Consider the following 11,809-nt stretch of genomic DNA (forward strand, 5'->3'; position numbering starts at 1 on the left):
CAGGTAAGTGTAATGTAATGGGAATGAGATAAAGACTCTTCACCACTATCAAACTACCAAAAGGAGACTTCACAATGATAACACCATGTAACTCTTTACAGAACCGTTAGTTTAGTTATTGTGTTATTTTAATATCAGATATTAAAACACACTGTGATGAAAAAATAGAATAAATAACAAATAAAAAGGACAGGTAGCAACTTTGCAAAACTTTGTTTTGCTGGCAATTGTATGGTCATTGTCAGAGGGTATGAAATTATAAAATCACTATGAAACCGCAAACATTCCCAGCAGTCCAGGTGTAGTGAGTCTTGAGACGATACAGGTTACAATCTAAAATGTCCAATGTGTAATTTGTGCAGTAGTTTATTTCCAGAATTGATGCCGCTCATTCTCAAATGTCATTTTTGTCATGAATATTCACTACCAAAATCGATTTGTAAGTATCCATTATGTCCCTTAGACATTTACACTTTACATACATGAATAGGAAGAACCTCTCCATGTAGTCCACCAATAATAAGTCATTGACATCTTGTAAATCCTACTCTGGTCAGACTAGGAAATATAATTTACTTCATATTCATATAATAAAATTAGAGAATGGGCAGCACACATTTTGGAAGTAAACTAGGCTGACTAAAATTACACACTGAACACTAAAACAGTAGGAGTAAAACTCACCACTGCAGCGTGTGCTTGTCGGGGTCATTTCACACATGCCAAACATACACATGAAAGTTCAGGAGAAAAAAAAGTCTGTTTGTTTATAACAGCCACATTATGCAATTGAGCATTTAGGTGCAAGAGTCACTGGGAACAGCCTGATGCCCGTCAAGCTCCTGCTTCCAATAATACCATCCCATAATACAATACCTCATTACATTTCTGGGCTCCAATGCCTCATCAGTCACAGTGAAAGGGCAACACGCAGGGCCCTATGTTGTTATCAAGTCCACCATGGTCACCATTATGGAAGGAGCTGGGCATCATTCTCCCTATATGGTGTCCAGTCCACCACATCACAGTCTGTTTAGGATCAGTCTAGCCATACCATCCACTAACAATTGGCTGATAGTCAGTGGATGATCCTTAGTCATTAGGGGGTCGTGGGTAAGGGAGTGGGGCCTTACTGCCACAGCAGATATCTGGCTGAACAGCAGAGGTCAGGTAGCTACAGAAGTCCACTGATGAATTTGGATTTGAAGTTCAACTGATTCATAAAGTTTGAGGGGAGGATGTTCACTTTGCCCACACGTCAGAGTCAGTCTTAGCTTTGTGCCTTAATAAGGGATCCATGGTCATGTGACACCCCCACCCACACCCCAGTAAGGGATCAGAGCAGGTAACTGGTGCGTACGTATGTTGTGACCTGACACAGCCCAGACCATCTCCACAAAGCCAGAGATGGTGTTGCTCACTCCACCGACACATCAGTCTGATGATTAGCTTACAGTCAGTCTTTGCCTTGCGATAAAACGTGGATGATCCATGGTCATGTGACGGCCAGAAGGGGTCTGGATAAAGGGGGTGGGGGCTAGGTCACAGCAGGTAACTGGCTGCAGTGATCACCTGACACAGTCCTCCAGCTCCACAGAGAATGAGGTGATGTTGCTCACTCCGCCCACACCTCTGGAGATTGGCTAACAATCTTAAACATGGAGACTAAATGCCGCTAATCCTTGGTCATGCGAGACCATGGCTGGGGGTTCCATCACTGCAGGTCCCTGGATGCACAGGTTGCCTGAATCTAGAGATCATCTGCATAGAGAGGTCAGTTGAGTCTGTGGGTGACAAGGTCAACTACCGGATTTATCGTCAAGTTAGCAGTCACGGTCCTGGCCAATCTTGATCATGGTACTGGCTGGGGTCCCTTTACAGAGGGTACCTGGCTGCACAAGTGGCCGTTAAGCTTGATCTCAGTACTGACAAAGTCTGAGTGTAAGACCTGTAAGAGGTTGGGGTCCCATCAAAGCATGTTCCTCATACCTGGCCTGAGAGGTACCTCAATGCAGCAGAGACTTGGCTTCAGTAGTTCACCTTGAAGATCTGTCGTAGAGCAGAGGCTCCCATCATAGCAGGAACCTGATCTGACAGATACCTGATGCAGAGATCACTTGACTGCAGAAGGTACCTGGCTGCATACCGTATGTCACCTGAATCCAGATATCACCTGGACGGAGCACTCATCTGGGTTCCTGGCTGCATAAGTAATCTGGAAGATTAGTCATTGAGCAGCTGAGAAGGTGGGGTCCCATCACAGCACGGTATGCACCTTCCCTGAGATACCAGGCTGTGAAGGTCACCTAGCGGACTTCTCGTCAAGCAGGTGGTTGTTGAGCTTGATCACAGTGCTGGCAAAGTCTGTCAACTCCACAAAGTCAGAGGTGATGATGTTCACTCCATCCACACCTGGCTTCTGAGTCTCCACCCACGTCAATATGGTGGGCAGATTCCTGAGGAAATATTAAAATGAGGTGTCAGTAAAACAAGTTTCAATTTTCAACAGTGGTAAGCACTGGTTCAACCATGCTGAAAGTGCTGTATTGTGTATCAGGGGAATGATCTCATTATGAAATAAATAAACATTTCATTTAAGAGCAATGTCTAGCCATACAGGCCAGGGTCTTCTTTCAGCATGGGATATACTCATGTAAGGTGTTATTTTTGCTGAGAGCTAAGCATAGGTATGTGCTTGCTTGTGATTGTCTGGCTAAACAGTCTTGACTGAACATCAGGGCAGGGCAGCTGACAGCTTTGCTTTGGTCAACCTCATCCAAATGTCAGCATATCAAATGGGTTGGAACTGGCTGGCTAGATAAGCTTAATGAGCCCCCCCTACCATGCAAAATTGGGTATTAGAGAGATATTAACTCATTGAGTGCCAGCCATTTTCAAATTCAGACCGGGGGGTTGCCAGGCTTTTTTCAACGTTTGAGTGATTTTTCAAGAGCCATAAAAAATTGAGTTATTTGTCCATGTGAACAACAAACATACCAGATCAACGTGTTAGGCCCCACCCCCCCCCATAAAAAAACGCAATTGACTTGATATCAAGTCTTTGGCACTGCCATACATTCTGAAAAGACTCGTTTTCAAGTTCATGGCTCTCAAAAGAGCTACGCATGGGTGTTGGATACATACTTAAAGCTACACATGTGCATGGAAACATTATAATACAAGGGTCTATGACATTTTTTGCGGGGTGGTACAACCTCAGCCATAAACGCCCAAATTAATTAGTAATATTGGTAATTAATGTACTGCAATGAATAGGTTTCTTAGATAATCCACTAAAAATACAGAAACATAATTTAATCCATACAATAGTGGCATTAGCTGTGGTTGCACCACCCTGTCGTGTGCTACTGCTAAAATGACATTAACCTATAGACTAAGGCAGCATGAGTGTTTGGAGACAGACATATTGTAAGCCAAGTGTTGGAAGACACACTGTATAAGCTACTCTAGTGGTTCCCAAACTTTTTCTGCAGCGACCCCCTTATGGCCCTCAGAATATTTTCATGCCCCCCATTTAAGTGAATACTGTTATGTTATGAAAGCTATTCAAGATTTTATGTAAAACAACTCCTTTTCTCAACAACCGCCCGGGCAGTATCTCCACAACATCCTTCCACCCCCCACCCCCAGTTTGGGAACCGCTGAGCTATGCATATGTTGGTGGTGTGATACAGTCATGGCAGAGGGGGTTAACGAGATGGGACACTGAGAAGAGGATATAGGCGGGAGAGTATAGACAGTAGGATTATTCCTGATCACTCCACAAGCCCTCACCTTTCTCCTACTTTCATTTCATGCTTTACTTAAACAAGTACACTTAGCAAACTGGGGCAAACATGGCCTAATCAGAGGGTTGCAGGTTCGAATCTCTCCATTTCACTCCCACCACTGTCTATGGCTGAGGTGCCCTTGAGCATGATACCTAACCCTACACCGCTACAAACACTGTAACAAATGCCCTGTTACTATAAGTCCCTATGGACAGGTTGAAAATAGGGGACAATAGTCAATTTAATTTGTAAAAAACTAAGGAGGGTTTTGACAGGCTTATGATGAGGTCAAGGGGGCGTTGGGAGGCTTATGATTATGTCAAGGGGGCCTTTGTTTTTTTAAATAAAAAAATAAATAAAAAAAAGGTTGAGAACCACTACATTTACCCCATGCTCTCTGTGACCATTCGAACAAAACAAGGAAATGAGGGTCCATGGCTGCACATTTGCTTTGAAATAACAAACAGGCCTCCTTCCACACACTGGCTCACAAATACACCATCTCCTCCAAGGCAGCTCTCAGGACTAAGCACATTGTAAAATCTGTCGAAAAACAGTGTGGCAGAATGCAAAGGTGTTTGTATTTCACGGTAGTGCATTCCGTGTTGCATTGCATTCCAAGCAATGGCTTGCATGATTACTCTACAAAGCTGCAAAAAAACCAGCAGTTTTATCACGTAATCAGGCTCTCCGGCCGTCCTGGCAGATTTCTGTTGCTAAATGCAAAAATGCTCTGCTGTACCCTAAGCTGTCAGTACAGCAACATTCCTGCCGCTTTGTGTTATCTTAGTCTAATAGAAGATATTTGACAAGACTGTTATTAGTGATACCGAAATTGCCTTTTTAATCATGTGCAGGGACTCTACATGATACCATGTTGCTCTGTCCGGCAGTTGAAAAGCAGTTTGCCTTTTGGAGGGCTTGAATGAAATACATGTATACACGTAGGTCTGTGGCCTCCATCGCTTAGGCCTCCATCGCTTAAAACAGGAGAATGACTCCTGTTTTCAGCTACTGCCACCAGCTGCAATTATCTGGAGGCCTGATGCAATATCATGTGTACATATTACGTACTAGCATCCATGTTTAATTTCCACAAATGAACCACTAAAACCAAACTCTGCAATTACACTTCCCCTGAGTCTGCTTATGATTTGCCTCTACATGGGTGGGTAACAGCCATCCACTCTCCATCTCCCTTTGTTCTCTCTATATCTCTCTCTCTCTTCATCCACACTCTCCATCCCTTTCTCCCTCTCTCCATCACTCCACCCTCCACATCCCCTCCATCTTTTCTCTCGTTTATTCACTGATGCTGAAGATGAAAGGGTCACCAGCAGTGTTGCCAGATGTGTCTGACCAAATCCCGCCCAAAAAGGTTCTCAAAAACCGTCAAAATGCGCTAAATTCCGCCCAAATTCAATACATTACATTGACTTATATGGGCCCAAAACGACTGAAAAAAAAAGCCAAATGGCCCATTTTTCCCGTTTTTACCCGCCGACGCTCATCCCAAGTAGCCCAATTGGGCGGGCACCCGCCCAATCTGGCAACACTGGTCACCAGGCTACACAGGATCAGATCGGAGCCTACTCCTCACCACGAGGGCCACCAAGATGCCACCACACACACACACACACACACACACACACACACACACACACACACACACACACACACACACACACACACACACACACACACACACACACACACACACACACACACACACACACACACACACACACACACCTTGAGAGATGTGTGTGTGAGAGAGAAATCGAGAAAGTGAGTGAGTGAGAGACAGGAAGTGTGTGTGTGAGAGAGAGAGGGGGGGTGGCACACAGAGAGAGAGAGAGGTTGGCTGGGGTGTGTTGATGGTAAAGATGAAGGGAACTGCTGGGCTTTCCCGTGTTGACACTTTCCTCCCCTTCTCTTTTTTGTTCCTCACTTTGTTAATCCCCTTGTTCTTTTGATCATGTTTGTGGTGGTGAATGGATCAGTTGGCTCATGTAGGGCAAAGTGTAGTATTTATTCTACAGTGCCCCCTTCTGGTGGTGGAGATTATGACATGACACAAGATGAGGACTAGCTCATAGCATATTGTATTGCTCGTATCTCAAATAAATCACTTCAGTGCATTATCCACCCACATGGCAACGGCATATTGTTCCATGCTTTCCAAGATGAAGGCCTATTTCATGCCCCCATAACAGTCTCAATAATGGTCAATCCCAGGCCTCTACAAAAACACCCCTCATAATAAAAATTAGCAGTTTCTCACCTTTCCACCAGGTGGTTGCGCAGCCCCTTGATGAGGCCCTTGACGATGGTGGGCACCTGTGGCGTGAGGATGGCCTGGGTGACGTGGAAGGCGCCCTGCTTGGCCCGCTCCCCCAGCGTGGTCTCCAGGAAGGAGATGAGCTTGGACGTGTCCGTGGTGTTGGCCCACGGCGCCGGGATCTTGTTGCCAGGCCACACGTGCGGAGCCCCGGAGCCGCTAGGGTGGTGGTAGAACACCAGAACCTGATGGATGGATGGAAGGAAGAAAGGAGGGATGGAAGAAAGGAGGGATGGAAGAAAGGAGGGATGAAAAGTTGATTTCAGAGTCCTGTGTGTGTGTGTGTGTCCAATGGGGGGGCATTGATTGTCTCCAGTTAATGAAGCATTACATTGTATGTGTTACATCAGCTAATGAGCATCCTAATGACTACCAAATACCATTTCCGATGAGATAACCAAAATGAACTGCCTTTTGACCCTGCTCAGAACCAGTTAAAAATATTAAACCGTTAAAAAACGTAAAAAAGTTAGTAGCACGGACAGACCCTAAAGAATATCATCATCCACTGGCTTGCTGTTCCACTTTAAATAACACCTCAATCTGGTACACCAGGACCTGATGGAAGCTGTAGGAACCAGTTCACGCAAGTGAAAGCATGTTGGCGGAAGAGATGCCATTATCGGCATGGAGACATTCATAGCAACCTGGCATGGTCTGGCAAGGACCAGCTTGTCATCCTCCGCTCAAGGCCCACAAATGATGACCTTGTAGACATGTGTATATATCTAGATACAGGGGTGTTGTTCAGGTCACCAGGGCCCCATAGGGGGACAACACACAGCCCGACTTAGGAAGATATATGGCTGGGGGGGAGCTGATTGTATATAGGGCCCAAAATTTGCTGGTACGCCCCTGTCTAGATACTATAAGTCTATGAACCTTCTGCTAAGGCATTGCACACATTGATTTTTTAATCTGTGTTTTTTTATTTTAGTAAGCAATGACGTGGCCTTGACCTCTTATAAGGCGGGTTAGATGCTGAGTAAAAGAAACACTCTTGCCCCCCTTTTCAACCATCACTAGCCCTGAATGTGTTGAAGGGTGAGAAAACAGGAAAAGCAGAAACCACATTTGCGCACACACACACACACACACACACACACACACACACACACACACACACACACACACACACACACACACACACACACACACACACACACACACACACACACACACACACACACACACACACACACACACACACAAGCCTAGTTCTCACATAGACCCTTGTGCATTTTCGCTCAACTTCGGGAGAAACATCCATCGGCATGAGAACCAGGTTATTCAAGTTGTGCTTTGATCCCTCAATTCCTAAAAAATGACATTTGAGAGATGGGTAAACTCTACTTGTAATCGTAAACTCTAAAAACCTCAAGTCACCCTCTTCTTCTTGATTAGTACTAGTAGGCCACCTTATTCTATCTTTCTACCGCATTGTGTTGTCAATATATGCATTGGACTGAGCTGCATTCAAACTCATTGTGTTCATATAGTGTAAATTGCACATACTGAACAACAGTGACAATAAAAGCCATTGTATTTATCCTATCCCACAACAGCCCACGCGGCATGATTGAAAAAAGTGTGTTACCGTACGTCAGTGATGCCAGTGACTGAGAGCATAGAAAACACTGCCTTGACTCTGCGTAATCTCTTAACCGCCTTGCCATAAGACTGTTAGCCTCATCAACACAACTGATTAGCTGAAAATAGCCTTTCATCACATCACATCACATCACATGTGCTTTTCAGCTCACAGCTCAGAAGAACAGATTGATAAAAATGTTACTGATTACACCCCAAAATGTCTTCATATTGTCACCATGTCTTGCACTTTAATGTCTGTCCTGCCCTTGTCTACACATGGGACAGTGAGAAATGTTGATTACTTTGTATTTCTTGTTGACTGAAAATTCCATGATGACGACTTTGACCTTTGACTTTGTAATTTGCATTGTATGCCCAGTGTTGGCTGTCATCATGTCTCCAACTCTGGTGTAATAGCTTATGACCCCGTCACTCAGAAGGCAGGTTTGCTCAGGCCCATGGCCCCTGCGACAGACTATTTGGTGTCCTCATAACAAGTGGTTACTCCAGATGTGAGAAATATAGTGATTGGTCGAAAGAAAATTCCATTAATCTAAAATAAGAGTGACATTTACTTGCAACCCATAATCATTGGTTCTGACATACGAGTCACCAGTTGTTACAGATACCAGATAATCTGTCCCACCCCTTCATGCAAAACTCATTAGGCCATTTTGAATATAAGCAAATAGGCCTCCAGCAATAAGCAGCACCAACTCCCCCACCTCAACATAAAAACAAGTGGAACAGACCTGGTGACTCAATTCCATTTTATCCCCCCATTTCGAGGACACCCTGGCCTGCACTCACACACACACACCTGGTACTTCTGCTCCCACAGGTAGCTAAGGGAGATGTCCTCCACCACGCAGGGCTTGCAGAGTTTGGAGCCGAACACGTCCTGCAGCATCCGTATGAGGTAGCGGTGGTGCTGCTCGTCCATGGCATAGTGATGGTTGAAGTCCAGGAAGACCACCTCTTTCTTGTGAGCGTTCAAAAAGTTGTTGATGTCGTTGAGGCCGTCTCGCACCTTATGGCCGAAGAGCCCGTGAATGAAGTAGATTTCGTTGCCTGGTTCGCCCGGCTTAGAAGACACGCGGAGGTCGAAGTAGCGGATTCCGCCGTCTAGTTGCTCCTTGAAGGTGAGGTTCTGGGTCATGGACCACTTCTTCATCACCTTTTTGGCCAAGAGGCGGAACACGGCTGCCAGGTGTTTCACCACGGCTTTCTGGTCAGGTCCAACTGGAGCCTTCTCATCAACCCAGAAACTGAATGAGTCATGAGAACCTGAAAGGAACAAACACATTGATGAGTCTACATTCACTGACATGGGATATTATTTATTTCCCTATTAAGAAGGGAAATCAAGCCAATTGCTTTTGCAATGAAACGGTGCGTTTCAAAACATGTTATTCGTGAGTAGCGAATGCCACGTAAGAAAGCAAGGTGTGCGTAAAAGAAGGCGAGAGAACCGCCTATGCGACCCTGGTAGTGCATTTAAAAATTACAAGAAAGGAAGAGTGACCAGGAAAATATCAATGCGTTACGTTATTCCCAATGACGGCTACTGTCTAAATCCTTATTTGTCCGTAATTGCGTGGGTTTTACCTGGCACAGCCAAATGCTTGAGAGGCATCGAGGTGAGTTTCGCGGGGAGTGACCCCATCCAGTCGGCATTGCTGCAGTTGCCAATGGGCCTGGTTTTCATGTTGCCCGAGTGGAAACCTTGAACGATGTCATGTCACGCCATACTAGCAAAACTTGTCCAGCACCCCATCCGCCTCATATAACACCAACATCCACGCAACTCCAGAGAGGCTCACCCTTCTCGAAATCATCTTGTAAAATCTTGACACAGCCGTACACAGAGGAATATCTAGGCCCGTCCGCGCCTTCAACTCTTCTGAACGTGCCACGAGCCAAATGTCCTGTCGTCGGCTACTCAGACGCGCACTAACGAGGGTAATCTTCTGGTAATCCAAAGTACCACTCCTCCTCCTCCCTTTGCATAAATTACAACATCTTGGTCGCGGACACTAATCTAATCTCCTCCTCCCTCTCTCACTCACCTACAGAGAAAGCAACAGGTGCGCACACACTGACGTCAGAAATTGCTCACTGATTTGCATCTGACTGGATGCAAACGCCACCACCACACATCTGAGGAATGGACACAAAGACTCAAATTTATAGGCTATGTAACAACAATACTTGTTGGTTACACAGATTTCATTTCACTTTGGGTCTGCTGGAAAAAGCATTTCAAGTGTATCCTAAAGAATCATGCAGTCTGATGTGGCAGCCAACAAGTAGATAGGCTACTGTCTCTCTCTGTGTGTGTGTGTGTGTGTGTGTGTGTGTGTGTGTGTGTGTGTGTGTGTGTGTGTGTGTGTGTGTGTGTGTGTGTGTGTGTGTGTGTGTGTGTGTGTGTGTGTGTGAGTGAGAGAGAGAGAAGGATTACTGCATAGGCCTACAGGGCTAAGGGGTCAAGGGGGCCCTGCAGCCAGAGCCTCTATATGTCCTTAAACATAATTACACTTTATTCTACTGTATTTCATTTCAAATTGTCTTGGGTGACAAACACACAAACCCTGAACAACAAAGGGTTCTATACAGGGGCGGAGCACTGGTATTGGGGCGGGGGGGGGATGTGTCAGAGGTGTTGGGCCCACGAAATATCATAGAATGGGGCCCCTACAAGAGGCCCCCAAGTGGTGAGGCCGGGGGTTCCTGGCCCCTATGCTCCCCCCCTCTGCTCCGCCCCTGGTTCTATAGGCTATATCCCTAGGCCACAGCTGCCCCTGACTGAGATGCGGTCCCAGTATCATTACATCATTCGCTGGTTCTGTGTATGTTTGTGCAACAATCAGTAGGATATCAACACCTCAGCATGTACTATGAGACTGTAGTTGTAAGGTCCATATGTCCTCAACAATGGGAAAACTAGAAAATAAATGACATGAAGACATTTTGGTCATCCTCACAATTTCAAACAGAATTTTATTGGCCATTTTGTTGTTATAAAAAAAGTAAAAGTGCAAAAAAATAAATATAGTAGGCATAATATCTTTACTGACAGGTTATGGTCAGGGTTTGTTTTGGTCTTTGAACAGTGTATGTTTATTTTTTGTTTCGTAGTCTGATAGGTTGATTGAAGACGTTCCTCACAAGCATTAAAAAAAACCTCTCTCTCTCTCTTTCTCTTCCCTCCTGTGTGTGGTACTGGTAGCAGTGGTTTGTTGAGGTCTTACTTCCGTCACAGGATTTTCACAAAAGGTGCTTCCTAATGTCATGGCTTAATGACTAACCAAGTTGACATTTATAATTCCACTCCTACTGTTCTGAGTGAACCATGATATGTCACAGTCCGTAGGGGAGGGTGGAGGCATGAATTGAGGTTTGGACGGCACAACTATTCCACTTGAGAGTGAGAGCTATGGTGTTGGGGGTCAGTGTCCAGAGTTTTACATTTTCGTCTCTTTTTGTAACCTCTTTGCGCAGATGGGCCCACTGGCAGGGCCGTACACTCATTGCTGAAAAGACTCAACTATATTACATTACATTACACAGAGGCTTAAAACTTGAGAGTAAGGTTATAACATGCGCTCTGTGCAAAAAAAAAAACAAAAAAACATTTTCATTGGTCCGTGTGCCTTGACATCATTTCCATTGAAGGAAGTGTACCTGGGGTCAAACAAGGTTGAGAAGCACTGCTGTATGCTATGCTGTGCCTGAGGAGAGATGCTATACAGTCATCGCATGCACAATTTCATGTCCCCAGAATGAACTATATAGGCTATATAAAAAAGTAATTGGGCTAATAGACCTTGTAATGAGGTCTACAATTGTGTTCAGCCGATTTTTTCTTTTCTTGTTATGTGCTGCACTGACATTGTTAACTCCACCCTCGTGCCTCTGTCTCACCACACTGACAGGACCACACACACACACACGCGCACACGCGCACACGCACACACACACACACACACACACATGCATGCGCGCGCGTGCTGTGACAGATGCACACTCACACACACCGAGACATACACGGTGCAAACACACACACACACAGGAGTTTCCTGTG

The 11,809-nt window shown here is 45.2% G+C and overlaps 1 protein-coding gene across 1 annotated transcript; it reads right to left on the reverse strand.

Moving 5' to 3' along the window:
- Positions 1 to 197: 197 nt before the first annotated feature.
- Positions 198 to 9,673, reverse strand: plcxd2 (phosphatidylinositol-specific phospholipase C, X domain containing 2). The gene is made up of 4 exons (XM_063206257.1): positions 9,334 to 9,673; positions 8,546 to 9,012; positions 6,076 to 6,317; positions 198 to 2,456 (listed from the first exon to the last, which is right to left on the reverse strand). The coding sequence occupies exons 1-4, from the start codon at positions 9,431 to 9,433 to the stop codon at positions 2,303 to 2,305; spliced, it is 963 nt and encodes a 320-aa protein (XP_063062327.1). The 5' UTR covers positions 9,434 to 9,673; the 3' UTR covers positions 198 to 2,302.
- Positions 9,674 to 11,809: the final 2,136 nt, after the last annotated feature.

The sequence above is a fragment of the Engraulis encrasicolus genome, chromosome 9 (genome assembly GCF_034702125.1).
Source record: "Engraulis encrasicolus isolate BLACKSEA-1 chromosome 9, IST_EnEncr_1.0, whole genome shotgun sequence".
Classification (NCBI taxonomy): domain Eukaryota; kingdom Metazoa; phylum Chordata; class Actinopteri; order Clupeiformes; family Engraulidae; genus Engraulis; species Engraulis encrasicolus.